The 25,405-nt window shown below is 41.4% G+C and overlaps 1 protein-coding gene and 1 pseudogene across 8 annotated transcripts; one reads left to right on the top strand and one right to left on the bottom strand.

Moving 5' to 3' along the window:
- Positions 1 to 354: 354 nt before the first annotated feature.
- On the top strand, positions 355 to 23,947 carry LOC117162308 (uncharacterized). 8 transcript variants are annotated; one of them, XM_076627615.1, is made up of 6 exons: positions 355 to 7,423; positions 8,214 to 8,272; positions 8,677 to 8,812; positions 8,952 to 9,512; positions 9,625 to 15,024; positions 15,097 to 15,442. In XM_076627615.1, exon 1 carries the CDS (start codon positions 5,995 to 5,997, stop codon positions 6,496 to 6,498), a length of 504 nt encoding a protein of 167 aa, XP_076483730.1. In that variant the 5' UTR covers positions 355 to 5,994; the 3' UTR covers positions 6,499 to 7,423; positions 8,214 to 8,272; positions 8,677 to 8,812; positions 8,952 to 9,512; positions 9,625 to 15,024; positions 15,097 to 15,442. The 8 variants fall into 7 exon arrangements, with proteins under 8 accessions (XP_076483730.1, XP_076483732.1, XP_076483733.1 ...); XM_076627618.1 differs by having other exon boundaries at positions 8,214 to 8,348; XM_076627614.1 differs by having other exon boundaries at positions 355 to 7,619.
- LOC143305028 (uncharacterized) lies at positions 11,893 to 12,872 on the bottom strand (annotated as a pseudogene).
- Positions 23,948 to 25,405: the final 1,458 nt, after the last annotated feature.

The raw sequence follows: 25,405 nt of genomic DNA, 5'->3' as shown, positions 1-25,405 counted from the left end.
ACGTCGTCGTTATGCAATAGAGAAGACATTGGCTAGTGCAAATACGATTATTATAGAACCGGACAAGTAACCGTGGTAATTAGATACTCGAGAAACTAATGACAATGATCCTAGGTTCAATAACGAATTCGCGGACAGCGGGGCGGTAGCCGTACGCACTCGTAAAAATCTAAGTCGGATTCTGTGTTAATATTCGCTGACCGTAAGGAGTTAATCCTTTTTTTGTCGATGAGACCGCAAGAGAGAATGACTTTCCGTCCCGGTGATACCCCAGAGGAAAACTATGACGGGGTGTGTCTAAGGACACGAGATCATCGGATTCGTCGGGGACATCCTACGTTCGGAAAGTAGCTCTTCACCGCCCGTCGATCCCTTAGGATACGATTGTCCAGCCCTACATGCCCGATTCAGCCTTGCAATCAACACTGACCTCGCACCAGATATAGGGAGGTTCATTCGCGCGAGCTTACTCCTCAGCTCCTCCAGCGTCGAACCCTCTTCACCCGACAATCGTTCGTCCCCAACGTTTGCCATTTTTCACACTACACAAACTTAAACAGTCAACGATATCGTCTTTTATCGCACCGCGTACCGGTAAATTCACAACTAGCTCGAATAGCTCTGTTAAACCGTTTCGTTTTCTGTCTTGTCCAATCCCGGACGAGCCCCCAAAAATGTAATATCGTGATATAATGTATTTACAAGGAATGGATGATACAGATGTTAATCGGACAGAAAAAGACGATTGTTGTTCAACCTGAACTATTCATACCAAACGTACATAAAACAGCACAACTAAATAACGACCCGACTTTCACAAAAATGCAATCAACACTCTCTCGGCAACGCCACTCGCAAACTCTGTTTCTCGACTCGCACTCTGCTCCTCGACTAACTCTCTGGCCGTTGTCGCATTCTATTGTCTTTTCTAGGCACACGTGTTCTGCAGACGCTCGTAGCCAGGGTCACGTAGGTCTTTTCTACGAAACTATGCACTTGAAAAGACCGATGACACATTGATGGACCCGACGGCGCCTCGGCTCTCACGACATTGTTCATGATTCGCCCGATATCTCTTAGGCTTTTCGTCCACGATACTACATACGTATTCGCGATATCTCCCGTGAGCTCCTCGTTCTGCAATTTATTGACGATCCCAGAAATTTGGAAGTCGCGACGTTATTCCACTAATAGCCAGTCTTCGGAGATTTCGGTCAGATTGATTTCCTTCTCTACGACTTCGTTGATCGTAAGGTGATCCAAGTCTACGGGATTTCGCGAGACAAAATTTACGTGGGCCATTCGTTTACCCTCCCGGTACAGAATGTCAAAAGTAAAAGTTTGTAAGTAAGCCCACCACCTGTAAACCCTGTCATTTAAATTTACCTTACTACTGGATGCCTTCAAAGGGTTACAATCGGAGACGACAAGAAATTCTCGTCCGTGGAGATAATGATGGAAATGCTTGACGGCGTTCACAACTGCTAACCTTTCTAGTTCGTAAGAATGATACGTAGATTCCGCAGGGCTACTTCGTATACTGTAATATTCTATTACTCTATTTTTACCTTCAATCTTGTGCATTAAAATAACCTCATATTCATCCGAACTAGCGTCTATATAAAGTTCTATCGGAAGTAAGCGCATACAAGGGTTTCATTACCCGTGAAAATTTAGGGACGAATTTTCGGAAATAAAAGGCTAAACCTATGAACTGCCTAAGCTGTGTGACGGTCGTTGACGCAGGTAAAGAACTCAAGGCGTGCATTATACCCGGGTTGGGACAAACTTCTAGGTCGTAAATTACATATTCCAAATAGAGTACCGATGCCTTTAGAAAAGAACATTATGCAAAGTTAAAGGAGAATCCGGCTTTTACAAGGGTATCTAGTACGGTGTGCAATCCTGTTAGGGCTTGATCTATCGCGTCGGCAATAATTAGGACATCGTCCAAATAGACGACAACGTACGAATGGCACGTCGGCTGTTATACGTGTTTTCAAAGGAATCTCAAGAATGATCTCTCGTTTTGTTTGTTCGCAACATCGAAGTCAGCAGCCGCTGCTGAATACAATGAAGGAAAGTGTAGTACAGATCACTTCGACCAAATGATTTCTTATGTCACCACAATTAAAAAGGGTCAAATGCTACAGAAGACTTGGCATGCCACTACTCCTGAGGATTTCCGTAGCAAACGCTTTGATGGTTTACAAAATGGTAGCAAGGAAGAACATAAATATTAGAATATTTAGACAAATATGAGTTGCAAAAATTATTAGGGTTGTCCGAAAATATAAGAATCCTCATTTTCGACGGAGTCAGCATAGTATCGCCGTCCCGAAAATGACTTCCGGAAGAAACATTAAACGCGCACGCATTTATGTTATGCAAATAAAGGACATCGAATGGATCGAACAAAGGCACAAAAGAATTCGAAGAAAACGACAACTTATTATCCAAATTGTTCATCGAGGGTAATCAAGGCTGTATACTTCCTAGAATTAGGATGAATAGGGGTTTGGAGAAACCCACCGGCCATGTCCAGAATAATAAAATATCTCGCTTTTGCAATCTCGCGACTTGATCCGCAATGAGGGGTAAAGGATACCGACCCGCGACCGTGTATTTATTTAGTTCTCGAAAATCTACCTATCATCTATCTGAACCATTGTTCGTCTTCACGAGTAACGCAGGGCTCGCGAACGGTGAATTACTAGGCTTTATGATTTTTGGCTGTAATTAAATCGCTTGTTCTCTCACGTACTATTCCGCGCTCGCGAAGTTTATTAGGACTCCTTGTACGGCGATGTTAGGATCAGTTAATTGTACTTCTAACTGGCCTGTATTTTTTTTTTGTACGAGTACGTAGGGAACCCGTAACGGATGAATCTCTGAATTTTCGAAAAGAAAGATTAATCTACCTTTATCACTACCACGTACCTCATTGTCAACTTCATTAACATCGATCTCGTTTTCGGCAGTTTTATTACAGGCATTAATTATTTTGTTTTGCACATAGCGAGGCTATTTTGTGTAATATTACGTCAAAATCTTGGCTTAAAATTGAACGAGCAATCGCGATATTGTATTGTTAAATAACTATCAGCGAGAACGTGAAAAGTTCATCTCTACCCGCCGACACCTGCAACGGATAAGATTTGAGCGATACGTTTAGTACCAATATTTCTTATTCCTTGCATTACTACTATATCAATCGTTCTTTTGCCAGAAATTCTCAAGACTACGGATTCTTTAATTAGCGAACACTCGGCTCCGAGATCGGGGTAAAATGGAAAGGACTCACCCGGAAGGCTTGATCTACCACTTGGCGCCTCCACTACGTAGAAGTCGATTCGACACTCGGTATTGAAATTATATTCAGGGCACTGCTTTGTAAAGGATTTTCCTCCATAATCAGATTGGTAGCTGCGCACCAAGCAGCGGAGTCGAAAAATTGTTAAGTTCCACACTCGATTTTTGCACTAGCGACGGAATTAACTCGCGCACGATTGTCGTAAGCTCTTGCACTGTTATAACCGGCACTGATCCCACTTCTGATGTCGGGTTTACATTAGAATTAGGGTTAGGGGCGTAAAGCGAATCTTCGTTTGGATTACACGTCGTCGTTATGCAATAGAGAAGACATTGGCTAGTGCAAATACGATTACCATAGAACCGGACAAGTAACCGTGGTAATTAGATACTCGAGAAACTAATGACAATGATCCTAGGTTCAATAACGAATCCGCGGACAACGGGACGGTAGTCGTACGCACTCGCAAAAATCTAAGTCGGATTCTGTGTTAATATTCGCTGACCGTAAGGAGTTAATCCTTTTTTTGTCGATGAGACCGCAAGAGAGAATGACTTTCCGTCCCGGTGATACCCCAGAGGAAAACTATGACGGGGTGTGTCTAAGGACACGAGATCATCGGATTCGTCGGGGACATCCTACGTTCGGAAAGTAAGGGAAGTTAACGTTGCTGCTAATTGGCCAATCTCCATATCGGTAGTTAGAAAAGGATGCTAGCTGCCCTTGAGGGAGGGTTGCTAGTGGGAGACGTCGTTCGTGGAAAATAGGTCTCTCCTGTCATCCCGTAACTGGGACAAAGACTGTGTATCTGTTGAAGGATTTTAGGTAACTAGATATTCGTGTTTATGTCGGTCCTCGGGCTAGCCGATCACGTACTGTGGAGACGCGTCGACATCTGGTAAACATCCTGCCCGGAGAATAGGATCTGCGTGCGGCAAGCTACGGGACAGAAACCGTTGGAATGTTTACTGCCACGTGCCGCTACAAATCTTTCTTTTAAGGAGAGCTATAGGATTACTCAATGCCTTTGTTAGATGGAGAGTTCGTCCCGTTGACCGCGGCTACGTTAGGCTACTAGCTGTCGCCTCTAGCCCAAGCTCATTATCACAACTCTCGAACAATTTCACAACCGGATTGAATAACTACAATTATTTAATTACAGCTATAGTAGACTCTAGATTACAATGTTGCGGGATTATCCAAAATTCCAAAGGCTCCGGTGTTCTTCCATCTCTCACATATATATTGCGGTTTTCTGTTTTTTCGTTACGGCACGTGCGGAGCGCGGGACGTGACAGATGATATCGCTGATTTTGACGGAAACTAATCGTCATTTCCTTCCCGTTTGAGATATTTCGACGTTAAAGCGCGCTTTTCACTCCATTTTACGCACCGAATGTAATGCACGCTCGTTTCAGCGTCAAAACAAGCCCCGCAGCTCGCAAATCTCAATCTTTTACTCGATTTTGAAGAAAACAAAGTGTTATTTCGTTCCTATTTGAGATATTTCGACGTTCAAACGCTCCTTTTTCTCCATTTTACACGCCGAATGGATCAGCGTAGACGACCCATACCTGAGGCACGGGTCAGACAGGAGTCGGTGGCGTCGGCACGCACCACCTTCACCCATCACCACGCAGTTCCCATCGCTCCTTCGGGAGCAGCAGGGTGGTGAGTGGTGGGTGGTGCAGTCGAAGAAAAAGAAGAGAAGGAAGAAGAAAGGCACTAGAATTGCGGCGGAAAGCCAGGTCTACATGGTTCCGCCTACAAAAGGTGCACAGCCTGGGAGAAGGGCAAATTACACCTCGAAACCGAAGGCCGCCGCATCGACAGGGACTTCAACGAAAGCCCCCTAATAAGTTCCAACACCAAGAAAGGCCGTGCTCCCTCGCTTACCGTCATCATCAGGGGTTACTTTGACCCTGAGAGGGGGGGCTAAGACATCGTACGCGGTAGTGATAAAGGCGGTTAGAGGAAAAATCCATGGCATGGTAAGGCCATGACTGGTGCTATTATTGTAGTGATCCCCTGCGACAGTGTCCGGAAAAAGGCGTCCACGCTCGTGTCACGTAAACTTAAGGGTAGGTCAACTACTGTGTTTATTTTCTAGCACATTGCTCGGAGAGGTGTTTACAGGTCGAGGGTTTTGTCTATCTCTCGTAGGTGTTCTCGTCTCATTACAGAGAAAAGCTCGGTGTGGGTGTGCCCTTTTTAATTAACAATGCGGATTCGCTGTTCGCACCTTCCGTTAGGAAAAGTGAGGGTAACGATCCACGATGCCAATTGGTTATAGGTCATGTTAATAATATTGTTTATGGGAAAAATCAGCTTTTTCGTTAGTCAAGTATTGGGGTTTTCCCATTAGGTAACTACCTGCTTTCCCCGTAATTAGTAAGGACGTATAACAACCTAAGGGCTGTTTCAAGGACCATCCATAAACAGATAACACAAAAATAATAAACTAAAAGTTTAAGTTTATGGTGGATCCCTGGGGTAATTGAGGGTACGCTGTGGCCTTTGATATAAATTGACGTTACACTCGCTACGCATCTTGCACAGATCTTGGACCCGGCCACGGTCGAGGTCGCGGCTCCAGTCAGGATGGCGGAGCTGCGTGTGGTCGGGTTTGACGTGTCCGTAGATAAGGAAGAGCTGCGGGTCGCCCTGGCGCTGGCCGCGGGATGTGGTATTGTGGAGGTCAAGTCGGGGAGATCAGCACCTCCAGAAGCGGCCTTAGCTTGGGCTGGGTGCGTTGCCCATTGGCCGGAGCGTGCAAGCTTTCCCAGGCAAGAATGATCGCCCTGGGCTGGTCCACTGGAAGAGACGAAGCCATCGGGATGAGGCCCTTGCAGTGCTTCAAATGTTTGGAGCTTGGACATGTTAGGGCGACGTGCGTGCCCACGGTGAATCGGTCACACCTGTGTTACAAGTGTGGCGAATCCGGCCACCGTGCCAGAGGCTGCTCTTCCTCGACACACAAGTGCCCCTTGTGTGAATCTCTAGGTGCACCTGCTGCCCACCGTATGGGCGGGGCGGCGTGCAGACCCCCCAAGACAAGGAAGAACGGGCGAGAACTCGCCGGGGCTGTAAGGCAGGGTGACAACGCGGCTAGCCAGCATCTAGTCGGAGGAAGCACTGCCAAAGCGGTAGATGGCTGGGAGGAGGCTATGGATTTAGTACAATAAGTTCTACCGCATCCTCCAGACAAATTTAGGCCGATCGAGGCGGTCCGCGAGGATTTCCCTTAAAAAAAAAAAGGAAAGATAATTGCAATTAGTTGCAAAATTTTGATTTATTTTTCATTTCTCATGGCTGATTTCTATTAATGCTTAATATTCTTGTTACAATATAATAATGTATTATATTATGTTAATTATTATTTATTATTTTATCGTTAGTTCATCAACCATGAATAGTTAATGATTTAATAGTTAATTGTAACTAGTTGCAAAGTTTTAATTTATGGTTTGTTTCTCCTGGTTAATTTCTATTAATTTCTAATATCCCTGTTACCATATAATAATGATGTATTATATTGTACTAATTATTATTTATTTTTTCCTCGTTACTATCTTCCATTTGTAATATCATCTTATTAAATATTTATTTCTTCATCGAAAATATAACTTATTTTGCAACGTATAAAAGTTACTACATGCACGTGTTGATCAGCATTACTTTCAAAATGGCCGCTAGAAAATGTCCTTAGTATATAGTGACTTTTATTATTACCGAATTAATTATTTATCTGTTAATTAATTGTAACTTTATTTTAGTAGATGACGTATAATTGAAGTGGGAATAATATTATTTTGTATTTATTTTAGTGTATATAATCATTGTATGTATTTATTGTATGTATGTATTGTATGTAAAAGTTACTTCGCGCTCGTGTCACGACCGGCATACTTCAAATCCGATGGACTGACGATAGAGATAAAGATGTGGCGGCACTCGGCGACAATGTATATCGCTGAAGTGCCTAATGAACCATCAACATCCCAACGGTCCTTCCACCGAAGGGTCTAGAAGAAAGAGCACGTGGCAACGATCGCGGACGCCTAGCAAATGCATGGACGGCGGGGATGTTGAGGAGGGATCCGATCGAAAGTAAAATCATAAGAGTCAGTCTTAGAAAGTCACGCCTAGAGTTCGGAAGTTGATTGTAAAGTGTATTGTTGTTAGAAAAAAATAAAGTTTTCTTTTTTTATTTTTCACCTCAAATTTCTTTTTTCTATTTTGTTATTTTACGTGACACTCGTGACGATCAGCATTACTTCCAAAATGGCCGCTTTGAATATTTCCAGTGTGTTGTAGTTTTTCATTCAATGCAGGAATGATTATTTATCTGTTACATATTTTTAACTCTATTTTAGTGGAATTGAAAATTGAAATGACAATAATATTGTTTTTGTGTTCATTATAATATGTGTATATACTGTGTGTTATTTTAATGTAATAGCATGTGGATTGTATTGCTGTTGACATCTATAAATTATTATTAGCACTGCTTCACTGCTTGGTTATGAGTGTTTTATATTTATATAGCTTTTGTTTAATTGGTTTAATTCAATATGTGCATAGTGTATTGTGTCACCAATCACTATTGTGTAGTATAACCTTATTTCTTTACACCAGATTTAATATTATATTATAATAGGTCAATACAATATAATAATCCCTTATTTTAATCTTGTTGTCGTTGATATTCTGTTAACCTGTCTCGATTAATTTCTAACCTATTTCTATATTTATTGGCTGTTTCTATTTCCTTCTTATTAGTTTGTCGTTACTTCGTACTTGTGATTTGCTGTTATTTCATAATTGTATGGTATAATTTTTGGAGCTAATCCATATATTATTAGATAGAGCTTGTTAATTGAATTATTGTTATTTATAGGTTCTCCAATTCTATTTTTTTTTCTGAACACTGCGTCACTTGCTTGGAACATCTATACGGTACGTGTTTTGCATTGTCTGGTTCTTCGTTACACTCTCAACACTTATTATAAGTACATTTATTTATCCTACAGCTGTAAGTATTAAAATTGCCATTTAATTTGTTTAATTTAATATGTTTACAGTGTATTGTGTCAACGACTACTATTGTGTATTATAATATTCTATATATCAAATTTAGTATAATAATATTATATAGGTTAATGTAATATATTATCCTCTTATTTCAGTCGTTTATGCTGTTGATATTAGGTTAACCTATCTTGATTTATTTCTAACCTCTTTCTATACTTATTGGCCAATTTTGTTTTCTTATTAATTGGTTGTTACTACATAATACAGTTTGAAGCTAGTCCATATCTTATTAGTTAAAACTTTGTTCACTACATTATTACTGCTTATAGGTTTTCCAACTTTATTCTTCAAGTCTATACGCTGTGTCGCTCACATAGGATATTTACACAGTGCATGTTTGGCATCATCTGGTTCTTCGTTACATTGTCAACACTTATTATGACTACTTTTATTTATGTTAGATCTGTAAGTATAAAAAAAAATGCCATATTTCGTAAGTATCCGCATAGTAAAATAGTCTGTCCTTTTTCTTGTTTGCAAAGACTATTGCGTCGACGTTGAGTTATTTTGTTATAATGTCACTAATTTCTTCTTGGTTTTTCAGTTTCCTATTGCCTTCTTTACTGTTCCAATAGTATCTACTTCAATACTCCGTACGTATTCACTTAAACTTGGTAGTATGCTTCTCATAACTGTGTCGGCTTTTGTGTATACCTTTTCGATGTGAGTAGTGAATTTCCTACTAATATCAATTTCTATTCCAAAGTATTTTATAACATTCTCTTTTTTATTTATTTTTTTTTCATTTATTTTCTCAGGTTATAACTGTCAATCTTAATATTTATTACCTTCGGTATTCTCGTACCTGTAAGTAAAGTGGTTTCAGTCTTTTTTCATTGGCCAACTGTAAGTCTGTTGTCGAACATCAATTATTGACTGTTATCATTGCTTCTTTTAGTTTAACTTTAAAAGTGTTATCAATATTTAACATTTTTTCTCTTTTTTTTATATTAAGGCAATTGAGGTTAATCTATCCATTTGTTTCAGCTGAGCGTCGTATACTATGTTCTACAAAAATGGACCCATAACCAACCCCTGTGGAATTCTTGCATATACATTTCTTTCTACAATAATTAATTGTGTACAAGCCTCTTTGATTTATAAGGTACTTTTCTCTTTTTAATCTCTTCCAATATCTTTGTTTATTTTATTGAATTAACGCATTTTATATTGAAATAGCGGCCAGAATACATAGTAATTTCCATTTTTTCTTTTAGGTTTCCGCTATCTTCATTATTCGACAAGCAGCGTTATACTATATACTACCATACTACGTTGCTTCCTGAAATCGTTCTGGCTATTGTCTCAGTTATGTGCTAGTTTTAAATTGTTCAAGTGTATTGCACGCGGAATCCCCTTCACTTCAATCTTGACGTTTTGATTCTGCAAAATTTCTAACACTTTATGCGGTCCTGTATATTGATCAGAAAATTTTCCTTTGCTAGGTTCCTTTAGTAGATATACCAGATCTCCTATTTTGAAATTTTGCGGGTTGATTCGTCTGTCGTAATATTCCTTTGATTTTAACTTGGATTTCATCAAATTTTCTCTTGGCATTGGCCCTTGGCACGGTGTTGATTTTATTGAACAGGTCTCTGAGATATTCCGCATTTGTTGGTTCTATATCCTCTTCGATTATCATTTCACCAGTGGGTTCTCTGGTCAAGTGCTCAAAAACTAATTCGTGCGGGGAGAATTTCGTTCCTTCGTGTACAGAGGTATTATAAGAAAACATGGCTAATTCCACCCATTTGTCTCAGTTTCTTGAATTTTCGATGTATAACTTGAGATATTCGGTTAACACGTGGTGAGATCTTTCAATTGAACCGTTGCTTTGTGAATGGTATGCCGACGTGGTGTAATTGTTTGATGCGAAATCTCTTTGCTACTTTCTTCATTAGCGAAGATGTAAAGTTCGGTCCCTGGTCGGTAAGAATGGCTCTCGGTGATCCGAATTGGCAAATGAATCGTTTTACGAAAACGTCCGCTATCTCAGCTGAAGAGATCCCTTCCATCGGAATCCCGATCGAATACTTTGTCAATAAATTTTGAATAGTTAATATATATTCATTTCCCTTTTGTGTCTTTGGCAATGAACCGATGATATCCGTACTAATTTTGTCGAAAGCTTTACCTGGTGTGTCTGTGAGCACCATCGGTTGCTTCGTCTTTATTCTTGTTAGTTTCTTTAACTGGCATTCTCTACAGGTTCTTACATATTCTTGAATCTCTTTCTTCATGTTTTCCCAGTAATAGTGTCCCGCTACGTATGATTCGTGTTTCTCTCGTATTATGTTGCTTCGCGCTTCCACTGGTGGGGTGATTACTTCCCCAGTGCAGATGATGATAGTTATGGTTTTTTTCCATAAATACTTCCTTCAATTTCCTGATTGTGTGTTGCCAGGGTATTTCTTCCATATTTCCTTTGCTAATGCTAAAGGACATTAATTGTTTTTCGTTTACTACGTCCAGTAAGGATCTCAATGAATTTAATAAATTTTCTGGCATTATAGGAATATTTCGGTCTTCCTTTACGAGTAGGGGTACGATGTATTTTCCGGATTCTTGATTCAATCTTGCTCTTCCCAACATTAGATCTTCATAATGCGGCAGTTTCCCTGCTTCCTTCATTTTTAAAGCTCCTTTATCTATCGGAGCGCCCTGTATATCGACGAATATCACTTTATGATCATTCACTCTCGTAACTGAATCTCGTGTTTCCGAAATTTTTAGTTCTGCAAGTATCATAGATCTCGCGTCTTCTCCTCGTTGCCGTGTTGGTTCAGAGTCTGCCGTAGAAGGCTCTTCTTCACTTGTTGTTCCTATGTACTCTATTTCTTGATCGGCTACTTCCTTGCCTGTGTTTACATCGATTTCGATAATGCTTGGTCAAAATATTTTACGGATGTTTCTTCTATGGTGAGATGCTTTCGAGTAAAGGCTTTTCCTTGTTTTCTCGGATCATAGAACTGAGGCAAGACGCGTGGTTTAGCTTCAAATATGGGAGAGTCCTCGGTTGAGGTATCCAATTAAAATCTATTTAAATGTGGATATCGATCTGGCGAGTCTTCTTCTCGCTTCCTGATTGGCAGGCACACCCCTGGGTTTCTAGACGATGCATCTGCGTTTGCATTTCTTCGTCCTTCTTTGTATTGGATATCGAACTCGAAGTCTGATAATTTCAGTTTCCATTTCCAAATTCTCGACGTGGGATCCTTAATAGAATTCATCCATACTAACGATTTGTGGTCTGTTACTATAGTAAATTTCGTACCATACAGGTATGGTCTGAAATGCATCGCGCAGTAGACGATTGCTAGACATTCTTTTTCTATGGTAGAATAGTTTTGTTTTGCGGGGTTTAGTAGTCTAGAGGCATACGCGAATGGCTAGTCCTTCCCAATCGGTTCCTGACTCAATACTCCGCCTATTGCGTATCCTGATGCGTTTGTCGTGAGCTTGAAGGGTTTGGAAAAATCTGGATATTAGTCCGACTCTTGGTGATTCTTGGTCGATACTCCTTGTATTTTCTTTTCTTTTTGGTCTTGAAATTTTTTATCCTCTGCTTGTTTCTTCGCGTGGCTGCAGGATGGGTTTCCCATAGTATTTGATGGTTGTTTCTTTGGTTCTACAGCCAGCATTGCATTCATTCTGTTCCTCGCTGTAGGTACTGGTCTTCTTGTCGCCGCCTGCACTCTTGGGCGATTCGGAGCATGGTTCCTTTGAGGCTCGCCCCGTTCTCCCGAAGGACGTTTCCCGATTGTCCCGATGCATAGGGTACGATTATCCCCAGCGTCTACTTGGGCTTTGAATTTGTAACAATCTTTTACTAAATGCCCAGGTTTTTTGCAATAGTTATAGGTTATCGTATTTTGTCTCGGAGCGTTTGGGTGATTCTGCGATGGCGGTACAAATCTTCGATCCTGGTGGTTGTTCCCGATGTTGTTATTATTGTTCAGGAGACGAGCGTTGTTACGGTTGTAACTGTTCGGGGGTGTCGGACGTTGGTATCGCGTTCTGTTGTTTTCTCGTTTAAATTCTTGTGTTGCTTTCACGGCTTGGCGGTACGCGCCGTCTAGGGATTGGTATCCTGCTACTTTTACTCGCAAACACATCTCATTTGGGAACCCCTTAACAAAATCCTACCTTGTGTCCCAATCTATCGTATCTTGGACATCTTGGGATATCTCGCATCTTTCCCCATCCATTATCGCCAGCCTGAGATCTCTGACGCGGTCCATATAATCTAATATATCTTTTCCCCAGTCGTTGAAACACTGTTGCTAATTTACCTATATATTTGTTAACAGTTTTTCCTGGACCGATCATATCTTTTAATTTATTCCCGAAATCGTTTAGACTTCCTACCTCGCTGTCTTCTACGGCGAGAAACGCGTGTCCGCGAAGCTTATTCATTAATAATTCTACCAACTGAGGCTCTTGATGCCTTGGAACCATATTTCGCGCTCACTCGCACTCCCTTAAAAATTTGAATACAGACGGTCGGTGTCCGTCGAACACTGGTACCGACTCGATCGCGCCTTTAACTTAATCGGTCAATCTCGTCTCTCGCGGTGTTATCGGCGATAATGCAGGTATCTCGGTTTCGTTTGTTGCCCTACTTGTACGCACGTCTTCTTCTAATTTAGCAAGTCTTAGGTTTATGTCGGTTAACACGCGAAAATTTTCATCCTATGTTTTCAATTTTTCTGACAATGTCAAGAGCGTATTCTCATTCACTGAGTCTCGTGCGGTCGCCATATTTTCTATTTATATTTTGTCGATAACCGTAAGAACTTTAAAAATATGGAGCGTATCCCACCGCTGGCACCAAAAAATTTTATATTGTTACGTTCTCAATGATTTGAAATCTAGATTCGAAATTTCCGATTGATACGGTAGTTGCTGCCACCAGAAATAGTCTAAGGACTATTTCAAAATATTTTTTTCTTTTCTTTTGTATTGTTATTATTAAGGGTGCTGATGTAACTTGCGGCTAGTAGGAGTTAACGGAATTGGCTCGCCAGAAGCGCAGCGCAATCTCGAGTTAATCTAAGCGTCGCAATCTGTAACAATTCGAATGAAATCTCAGACATGTTTCGCCTACTCGAAGCGCAGTCCTGCCTGAAGGATTCCAAATCGTTGTATTCTCTTGATCTTTATTCAATAACTTATATGCATATGGATAGCGTTAACTAGCGTTGACGTAACTGGCAAATAAGTTCCACGTTTCGGCTAACCTGCTATGTGCAGGAGTACCGGCACGGAGAGGATTAAAGTTGTTGAAATAAATAATCGTTTTCGATATACAAGGTTTATTTGATTCGAATGACTTATATTAATAATATGCTAAAGATTTGTTCGAATATTATCTGAATACAGACTTTATTTCTATGGCGAGTGTGGTACAACCGCAGATTTATCGGAGGGAAGGATATAAAATTAAAGCTCCTACCACGACTGTAGGTGTATGGTGGATCGCTCTTGGATATTTAATTCGTTGGTTGCTGGTATCTTGACAACTTATTTCGGCACAACGGTCGCCGCGATTAACACTTATAAAATTTTTACAAACTCGATTTCGACTAAGACCAACTGGTTGATTAGTAATTGGCAATTGATCGACGGGTTGATGGTATAACTCTTCGATTGACAAAATGACAACTCTAAACTCGACTCTGAATGAACTTCTTCAATTATACAATGACTTTAATTATACAAATGTAAAACTTGATTTGATTGTAAAGAAACACGGCAATAGACTGACAGCGTGACGGTGATGGTAAAGATAGTAACTTTGAAGATTAGACACTTGATAAACTTTTAATTGTACAATGTTAAACACGTGATTTGATTGTAAAGAAACACGACGATATACTGACAGCGTGACGGTGACGATAAAGATAGTAACCAACTCGCCTTATGTCACTACGCTTATTTATATCTAAGTCTACCATGGGATAATTGTCACGTGACAGATTGCTCCTATGGGAATCGCAACGCTACAGTCTAAGCTTCCCACCGATCCTATGTGAGAGGATGTTGCTGCTGCTATTATTTATCTTTTGCTGAAGTTTCGTCTGCGATGCTTCTAGAACCTTCTATGCTGATGCTGGTGGGAACGTTCAAGATACCTCCGGCACGTGTAACGACTTGTCCTTGCTGAAGATGCTTCTGGAACCTTCCATGCTGATGTTAGTGGGAGCGTCCAAGATACCTGCGGCACGTGCGACGTCTTATCTTGGCCGCTGTTTCGTCTGTCCGGCTATCTTAATGATGCCATGTCTTAATCTCGTAGTTTCCGACCGACACTACGTGAGCAAATGTCCCCTGACCGTCGCGCAGAATGTCGTGGTGGGCGATCGCGCATGCAGCGCAGTGCGCGCCTGCGGTTGTCCCATTGATCCGCCGATTTCTTTATCGTGCAGCACGCGTTGTTCGTGCTCTTCAATAAAGTCTTCCTCCTCTGAGTATTTTTGTGTGAGCTTCGTTTACTATTGTTGAGGGTGGTGTGAAGTGGATAAGTTTCGCGTACGTTCGTTTTATACGCATTCCGGTTTTCTTGAATTATGAACACTGAGGCGACTATGTCTTTGGCATCTGATCCAGTTGTAGAAGTATGTAATTTTACATTCTGAATTTGTCTTTTGCTCGCTTTTTGGTAGATATTTATTTGTGTCCTCTTCTAGCGCAAGAAGAAGGAGAGGGAGAGAAAATTACGTAAGAGATACGTGAATGGTTCACGAAGACGATACAGATGACTGTGCGAAGATTCGCCTTCCTGAAGAGAAGTCCTGGATGATCATTTGCGTCATCATTCTTCTAGTCAGGGAAGAATTTCCCCTGTTGTACGTTCTTGGTGTATGGACAAGTTTCGCGAAATGTATCCTGACGTTCCATGTGTTGATTTTGATTTTGTTTGACAATAATATTTTGTTTATCTATATATCTACATGTGCATATGTGTGTTAATGCACTTGGGTGTATCCATATTTGTTAATTTGTTAGTTAGTAATGCAATTTTCATATATTTTATACTCCATAGTTGTAAATTTCGTATATTTTATATGTTCCATAGTATATATGTCGGGTTTACATTAGAATTAGGGTTAGGGGCGTGAAACGAATCTTCGTTTGGGTTACACGTTGTCGTTATGCAATAGAGAAGACATTGACTAGTGCAAATACGATTGTTATAGGCCTGGACAAGTAACCGTGGTAGTTAGGTACTCGAGAAACTAATGATAATGTTTCTAGGTTCAATAACGAATCCGCGGACAACGGGACAGTAGTCGTACGCATTCGCAAGAATCTAAGTCGGACGCGTAATATTCACCGGTCGTAAGGGGTTACTCTTTTCATCGATGAGATCGCGAGCGAGAATGAATTTCCCGTCCCGATGATGCCACAGAGGAAAACTATATTGGGGTGTGTCTAAGGACACGAGATCATCGGATTCGTCGAGAAAAGCCTTCGTTCAGAAAGTAAGGGAAATTTGCGTTGCTGCTAATTGGTCAATCTCCATATCGGTGGTTAGAAAAAGATGCTAGCCGCCTTCGAGGGAAAGTTGCTAGTGGGAGACGCCGCTCGTTGAAAAATAGGTCTCCCCTATCTTCCCGTAGTTGGGACAAAGACTGTTTGTCTGTTTGAAGGACTTTAGTTAACTAAACCTTAAGATTTATAACGGGCCCTCGGGCTAGCCGAACATGTACTGCGGAGACGCATCGACATCTGGCAATCATCTTACTCGAAGAATAGGGTCTGCGTGTGGCGAGCCACGGGACAGAAACCGTTGGAATGTTTACTGTCGCGTGTCGCCACGAATATTTCTTTTAAGGAGAGCTATAGAATTACTCCATACCTTTGTTAGACAAAGCGTTCATCCCGTAACGGCGGCTACGTTCGGCGACTGACTGTCGCCTCGAGCCCAAGCTCATTATCACAACTCTCGAACAATTACAATCGGATTGAATAACTACAATTGTTCAATTACAGACTCCGGTGTTCTTTCATCTCCGACACGGCCATCCTGACTATCACACGTCCTCGTGTGTAACTAAAATATCGTGCTTTCTTACATTAGATTCGATGCAACTGACATTATTTACGATTTAACTAAATGTCCAAGTAAGTGAAGGGCCCAGTGCAATAACAAAATTTCGTTTGGAGGCTTGACAACACAAAACTAAAAGAGAACAAGAATTTGTAGCGTTATAATTTGTATTCAAAGTGCTAGTTGCGTTCTGTGAGTCGCCAGACCGTAATGACACGACAGATCAGGTTCGATTTCGTACACTGATGAATCTCAGTTGGTTGGATCATATTGCTACGTTGGGTGTATCACTGTGGGTATATTGCAGATGCATGAAACATCACAGTGGATATATTGCAGACACGCAAAACGTCACTGTGGGTATATTACAGATACATGAAACATCACAGTGGATATATTGCCGATACGCAAACGTCACTGTGGGTATATTACAGATGTATGAGACATCACAGTGGATATATTGCAGATACGCAAAACGTCACTGTGGGTATATTACAGATACATGAAACATCACAGTGGATATATTGCCGATACGCAAACGTCACTGTGGGTATATTACAGATGTATGAGACATCACAGTGGATATATTGCAGATACGCAAAACGTCACTGTGGTTATACACTACGACCACAACGTGGTGTTAATGATCCTCTGAGGTCAGTGCACTTGCATCGTTATTATCACCATCGTTGTCATCACCGCAGACGTCCATCTCAGCAGGGGCGCAACTTTCTAGCATTTTTCTCAGTCTGTCATGTCCGTCTTTATATGATTGTTTGCCGTCTAAGGTTTTTACAGTATATCTATCTCCTTCCAAAATCTTTGCTATCTCGAATGGACCCCTGAATTTCGGATCTAACTTCGTCTGGTTTCTTTCCTCGTTTTTGCATAATACAAAATCACCAAGGTTAAACCTAACTACCTTAGCTTTAGTTTTGTCAACTCCACCTTTATCGTACCTAGCACTAATTTCTATATCCTCTATTGCCCGCTGTCTTACATAAGAGATATCTACTTCTTTTTCTTCGATATTATCGGGTATCAACGAGTCGTAAGGTCTTTGCTGTTCCACCAATTAATAGTTCCAATGGGCTCGATTTAGTCACGCGGTTGGTCGTGCAATTCGAAGCCAGCTGTATTTTGCCAACCGCGTCTAGCCACGATCGCCCGGTCGTTTCTATGATCGTGAACATAATTTTCAACGTACCCGTAATACGCTCTACCTGACCGTTGGCCCTACTCGCACCGGTTGAGATTAAGTGGAGTTTTAGTGTTCACCTTGCCAGAAATCTTGGAATTCTTTACCCGTTAGGACACCTCTCTTGGTCCGCTATTATCCGGCAAGGACTGCCGAATAAAAATATAGTACTTAAGTGCTTTCACGGTACTAAGGAAATCTACTTTACGAGTATAATGCAGATATGCGAATTTAGTGAAGACGTCGACCAAAACAATGACATATTCTTTCGAACCACTTTTACCGCTTAGTTTGCCCGTTATGTCCACGCGAACTGTATGCCAAGGTATGCTGGTCTTAGGTATAGGATGTAATTCAGCTCGTATTTTACCTGAACTGGCCTTTGAAACTTGACAAGCGTGACAGTTCTCTACGAATTCGCGAACATACTCCGCCATTCCTTCGAACCAGTGACACTCGCACAGTTTCTCAAGCGTTTTATCCCAACCTAAGTGCATAATTGACTGTTGCACATGGTTAATAACGGACCACCAAAGCCCTCTTGGAACGATGGGCAAGCAGAGAGTTCTACCTTTTCTTTGTATTTTACGATGGAGGGTGCCGGACCGTAACTCATACGTATTCGCGACGTCTTCCGCGAGCTCTTCGTTCTGTAATTTATTGACGATCTCAGAAATTTGTTGGCCGCGACATTGTTCCGCTAGTAGCCAATCGTCGGAGATTTCGGTTAGGTTAATTTCTTTCTCTACAATTTTGCTGAACGTACTGCGATCCAAGTCTACGGGATTTCGCGAAAAGAAATCTACGTGGGCCATTCGTTTACCTTCCCGGTACATAATGTCAAAGGTAAAAATTTGCAGGTAAGCCTACCACCTGTAAACCCTGTCATTCAAGTGTACCTTATTACTGGATGCTTTCAAGGAGTTGCAATCAGTGACAACAAGAAATTCTCGTCCGTGGAGGTGCTTGAAATGCTTGACGGCGTTCACAACTGCTAACGTTTCTAGTTCGTAGGAATGATACCTAGATTCCGCAGGGCTACTTCTTATACTGTAATATTCTATTACTCTATTTTTACCTTCAACCTTGTGCATTAAAATAACCTCATATCCATCCGAACTAGCGTCGATATGAAGTTCTATCGGATGGTTCGGGTCAAATACCATTAACACCGGCGCGTCGGTCAGGGAGGAAATTACCTTTTGCCTTATTTTTTCATGCCTATCTGTTCAAGTCATGTTTTTATTATCGGAAGTAAGCGCATACAAGGGTTTCATTACCCGTGAAAATTTAGGGACGAATTTTCGGAAATAAAAGGCTAAACCTATGAACTGTCTGAGCTGTGTGACGGCCGTTGACGCAGGTAAAGAACTCAAGGCGTGCATTATACCCGGGTTGGGACAAACTTCTAGGTCGTAAATTACATATTCCAAATAGAGTACCGATGCCTTTAGAAAAGAACATATTGCAAAGTTAAAGGAGAATCCGGCTTTTACAAGGGTATCTAGTACGGTGTGCAATCCTGTTAGGGCTTGATCTATCGCGTCGGCAATAATTAGGACATCGTCCAAATAGACGACAACGTACGAATGGCACGTCGGCTGTTATACGTGTTTTCAAAGGAATCTCAAGAATGATCTCTCGTTTTGTTTGTTCGCAACATCGAAGTCAGCAGCCGCTGCTGAATACAATGAAGGAAAGTGTAGTACAGATCACTTCGACCAAATGATTTCTTATGTCACCACAATTAAAAAGGGTCAAATGCTACAGAAGACTTGGCATGCCACTACTCCTGAGGATTTCCGTAGTAAACGCTTTGATGGTTTACAAAATGGTAGCAAGGAAGAACATAAATATTAGAATATTTAGACAAGTATGAGTTGCAAAAATTATTAGGGTTGTCCGAAAATATAAGAATCATCATTTTCGACGGAGTCAGCATAGTATCGCCGTCCCGAAAATGACTTCCGGAAGAAACATTAAACGCGCACGCATTTATGTTATGCAAATAAAGGACATCGAATGGATCGAACAAAGGCACAAAAGAATTCGAAGAAAACGACAACTTATTATCCAAATTGTTCATCGAGGGTAATCAAGGCTGTATACTTCCTAGAATTAGGATGAATAGGGGTTTGGAGAAACCCACCGGCCATGTCCAGAATAATAAAATATCTCGCTTTTGCAATCTCGCGACTTGATCCGCAATGAGGGGTAAAGGATACCGATCCGCGACCGTATATTTATTTAGTTCTCGAAAATCTACCTATCATCTATCTGAACCATTGTTCGTCTTCACGAGTAACGAGGGCTCGCGAACGGTGAATTACTAGGCTTTATGATTTTTGGCTGTAATTAAATCGCTTGTTCTCTCACGTACTATCCTACGCTCGCGAAGTCTATTAGGACTCCTTGTACGGCGATGTTAGGATCAGTTAATTGTACTTCTAACTGGCCTGTATTTTTTTTTTTGTACGAGTACGTAGGGAACCCGTAACGGATGAATCTCTGAATTTTCGAAAAGAAAGATTAATCGACTTCTATCGCTACCACGTACCTCATTGTCAACTTCATTAACATCGATCTCGTTTTCAGCGGTTTTATTACAGGTATTAATTATTTTTGTTTTGCACATAGCGAGGCTATTTTGTGTAATATTACGTCAAAATCTTGGCTTAAAATTGAACGAGCAATCGCGACATCGTATTGTTAAATAACTATCAGCGAGAACATGAAAAGTTTATCTCTACCCGCCGACACCTGCAACGGACAAGATTTGAGCGATACGTTTAGTACCAATATTTCTTATTCCTTGCATTACTACAATATCAATCGTTCTTTTGCCAGCAATTCTCAAGACTACGGATTCTTTAATTAGCGAACACTCGGCTCCGAAATCGGGGTAAAATGGAAACGACTCACCCAGATGGCTTGATGTACCAGTTGGCGCCTCCACTACGTAGAAGTCGATTCGACACTCGGTATTGAAATTATATTCAGGGCACTGCTTTGTAAAGGATTTTCCTCCATAATCAGACTGGTAGCTGCGCGCCATGCAGCGGAGTCGAAAAATTGTTAAGTTCCACACTCGATTTTTGCACTAGCGACGGAATTAACTCGCGCACGATTGTCGTAAGCTCTTGCACTGTTATAACCGGCACTGATCCCACTTCTGATGTCGGGTTTACATTCGAATTAGGGTTAGGGACGTGAAACGAATCTTCGTTTGGGTTACACGTTGTCGTTATGCAATAGAGAAGACATTGACTAGTGCAAATACGATTATTATAGAACCGGACAAGTAACCGTGGTAGTTAGGTACTCGAGAAACTAATGACAATGATCCTAGGTTCAATAACGAATTCGCGGACAACGGGACGGTAGTCGTACGCACTCGCAAAAATCTAAGTCGGATTCTGTGTTAATATTCGCTGACCGTAGGGAGTTAATCCTTTCATCAGTGAGATCGCGAGCGAGAATGCCTTTCCCGTCCCGATGATGCCACAGAGGAAAACTATAATGGGGTGTGTCTAAGGACACGAGATCATCGGATTCGTCGAGAAAAGCCTTCGTCCAGAAAGTAAGGGAAATTGGCGTTGCTGCTAATTGGTCAATCTCCATATCGGTGGTTAGAAAAAGATGCTAGCCGCCCTCGAGGGAAAGTTGCTAGTGGGAGACGCCGCTCGTTGAAAAATAGGTCTCCCCTATTTTCCCGTAGTTGGGACAAAGGCTGTTTGTCTGTTTGAAGGACTTTAGTTGACTAAATCTTAAGATTTATAACGGGCCCTCGAGCTAGCCGAACATGTACTGCGGAGACGCATCGACATCTGGCAATCATTTTACTCGAAGAATAGGGTCTGCGTGTGGCGAGCTACGGGACAGAAACCGTTGGAATGTTTACTGTCGCGTGTCGCCACGAATATTTCTTTTAAGGAGAGCTATAGAATTACTCCATACCTTTGTTAGACTAAGCGTTCATCCCGTAACCGCGGCTACGTTCGGCGACTGACTGTCACCTCGAGCCCAAGCTCATTATCACAACTCTCGAACAATTACAATCGGATTGAATAACTACAATTGTTCAATTACAGACTCCGGTAAGAACACCGGAGCCTTTGGAATTTTGGATAATCCCGCAACATTGTAACCTAGGGTCTACTATAGCTGTAATTGAACAATTGTAGTTCTTCAATCTACGCGTGACTTTCTAAGACTGACTCTTATGATTTTACTTTTGATCGGATCCGATTACTTTCTTTTGTCATCCCTCAACATCCCCGCCGTCCATGCATTTGCTAGGCGTCCGCGATCGTTGCCACGTGCTCTTTCTTCTAGACCCTTCGGTGGAAGGACCGTTGGGATGTTGATGGTTCATTAGGCACTTCAGCGATATACATTGTCGCCGAGTGCCGCCACATCTTTATCTCTATCGTCAGTCCATCGGATTTGAAGTATGCCGGTCGTGACACGAGCGCGAAGTAACTTTTACATACAATACATACTTACAATAAATACATACAATAATTATATACACTAAAATAAATACAAAATAATATTATTCCCACTTCAATTATACGTCATCTACTAAAATAAAGTTACAATTAATTAACAGATAAATAATTAATTCGGTAATAATAAAAGTCACTATATACTAAGGACATTTTCTAGCGGCCATTTTGAAAGTAATGCTGATCAACACGTGCATGTAGTAACTTTTATACGTTGCAAAATAAGTTATATTTTCGATGAAGAAATAAATATTTAATAAGATGATATTACAAATGGAAGATAGTAACGAGGAAAAAATAAATAATAATTAGTACAATATAATACATCATTATTATATGGTAACAGGAATATTAGAAATTAATAGAAATTAACCAGGAGAAACAAACCATAAATTAAAACTTTGCAACTAGTTACAATTAACTATTAAATCATTAACTATTCATGGTTGATGAACTAACGATAAAATAATAAATAATAATTAACATAATATAATACATTATTATATTGTAACAAGAATATTAAGCATTAATAGAAATCAGCCATGAGAAATGAAAAATAAATCAAAATTTTGCAACTAATTGCAATTATCTTTCCTTTTTTTTTTAAGGGAAATCCTCGCGGACCGCCTCGATCGGCCTAAATTTGTCTGGAGGATGCGGTAGAACTTATTGTACTGAATCCATAGCCTCCTCCCAGCCATCTACCGCTTTGGCAGTGCTTCCTCCGACTAGATGCTGGCTAGCCGCGTTGTCGCCCTGCCTTACAGCCCCGGCGAGTTCTCGGCCGTTCTTCCTTGTCTTGGGGGTCTGCACGCCGCCCCGCCCATACGGTGGGCAGCAGGTGCACCTAGAGATTCACACAAGGGGCACTTGTGTGTCGAGGAAGAGCAGCCTCTGGCACGGTGGTAGGATTCGCCACACTTGTAACACAGGTGTGACCGATTCACCGTGGGCACGCACGTCGCCCTGACATGTCCAAGCTCCAAGCATTTGAAGCACTGCAAGGGCCTCATCCCGATGGCTTCGTCTCTTCCAGTGGACCAGCCCAGGGCGATCATTCTTGCCTGGGAAAGCTTGCACGCTCCGGCCAATAGGCAACGCACCCAGGCCAAGCTAAGGCCGCTTCTGCAGGTGCTGATCTCCCCGACTTGACCTCCACAATACCACATCCCGCGGCCAGCGCCAGGGCGACCCGCAGCTCTTCCTTATCTACGGACACGTCAAACCTGACCTCACGCAGCTCCGCCATCTTGACTGGAGCCGCGACCTCGACCGTGGCCGGGTCCAAGATCTGTGCAAGATGCGTAGCGAGTGTAACGTCAATTTATATCAAAGGCCGCAGCGTACCCTCAATTACCCCAGGGATCCACCATAAACTTAAACTTTTAGTTTAGTATTTTTGTGTTATTTGTTTATGGATGGTCCTTGAGACAGCCCTTAGGTTGTTATACGTCCTTACTAATTACGGGGAAAGCAGGTAGTTACCTAATGGGAAAACCCCAATACTTGACTAACGAAAAAGCTGATTTTTCCCATAAACAATATTATTAACATGACCTATAACCAATTGGCATCGTGGATCGTTACCCTCACTTTTCCTAACGGAAGGTGCGAACAGCGAATCCGCGTTGTTAATTAAAAAGGGCACACCCACACCGAGCTTTTCTCCGTAATGAGACGAGAACACCTAGGGGAGAAATAGACAAAACCATCGGACAGTGAGCATCTCTCCAATCTGTGTAAACTTGTGCTGTGAAATAAAGACAATAGTTGTGGTACGACTCAGCTATTTTTATTTCATCAACCAACCCCTAAGTTTACGTGACACCAGCGTCTGTAGAAGAAGTAGCTGACTTAACCCTCCTGAGGCCTTAGGAGAAGTAAGGTACGGTGACGATGCTATGTCGGAGGAAAGCTAGCGATGGGTGTGTCTAGCGCACGGGACCATCGGATTTGTTCATGCCATTTTAGATACACCACTGCAATTCTTGCGAATAGTTTTAATAATTTTTCTTATATGTAAAGGATAGAAAAAAAGTAAGTGTAAAAACCATTATAATGCAATACCATCATTGGACCGATGGCGATTTGTAAAAACAAGTCCGTGGAAAGTTTGTTTGCATCTTAAAATTCAAGATCAAATTTTTCTATCGCATCGTATAGTACCCATCATAGGGAACAAAAGTTTTAAAGCAACTATAGATCGTAACGCAACCATTCTCTTAGGACAGAGTGTTACAGTTTTATTAATGCTATACAGGTTGGCTGCAGATGTAAAAAGTATTTAAGAGCTGATTCTTGGAGCCAAAATAAGATGAAACGCGAGTGAACCACTTTACACGAACGAAAGTAGATCACCCTAAACAGCGGGATGCACGTACATATATGAGATTAATTTTACATGAATATAGAAAACCGATTCATTACTCGCCTTTTCCATCATTTAACTTAATCGTCACGTTTCATAGCACAAGAGCTACAAAGCAGTAATCAGAGGTCTACACCCTAAAACAAATACAAACAAAATATGCGAGGAATTGGCCAAGATCGGACACCAGGTAAGAACGAACAACAACATAACCAGATTTGACACTAAGCAACCACTACCCCTATTCATAATAGATCTAGAACCGAAAAGCAACAACAAAGAGATATTTGAAATTAAAAAAATCTCAAACACAATAATCACAGTCGAGCCACCTAGACACAAAAAAGACATACCACAATGCATGCGGTGTCAACAATACGGACACACAAAAAACTACTGCAACAGAAACCCGGTGTGCGTCAAATGCGCAGGGAAGCACCTAACAGTGAACTGCCCACACTCGGGAAAAATAAACGACGTAAAATGTCACAATTGCGATGGAAATCACCCAGCCAGCTAGAAAGGCTGCGTAGTCAAAAAACAACTACAAAGCAAACTTTTCCCGCCGATTCGAAACAGGACACACAACAATCTCCACACGCAAGAGGACAACGCGAAATCTATGCCAACACCAAATACACAGTACGTAATGAACAATAACCACACCAACACCAACACCGTTAGAAACCGAAGCTACGCGCAAGTAGTCAACCGGTCGTCATCCTCAGATAATCAAGAACAGAACAACCACAGCAACGACGCTACAGAAATCAAAGAGCTAATAAAACATTCCATAAAAAACACCGAAATACTCACAAAAATGATAAGCGACCAACACGAACTCCTCAGACAGCAAACACAGCAGATAACA

Source organism: Bombus vancouverensis, unplaced genomic scaffold, assembly GCF_051014615.1.
Source record: "Bombus vancouverensis nearcticus unplaced genomic scaffold, iyBomVanc1_principal scaffold0076, whole genome shotgun sequence".
NCBI classification, from domain to species: domain Eukaryota; kingdom Metazoa; phylum Arthropoda; class Insecta; order Hymenoptera; family Apidae; genus Bombus; species Bombus vancouverensis.
Note: the sequence above shows the minus strand (reverse complement) of the source record. Positions and strands in the feature narration are given on the sequence as shown.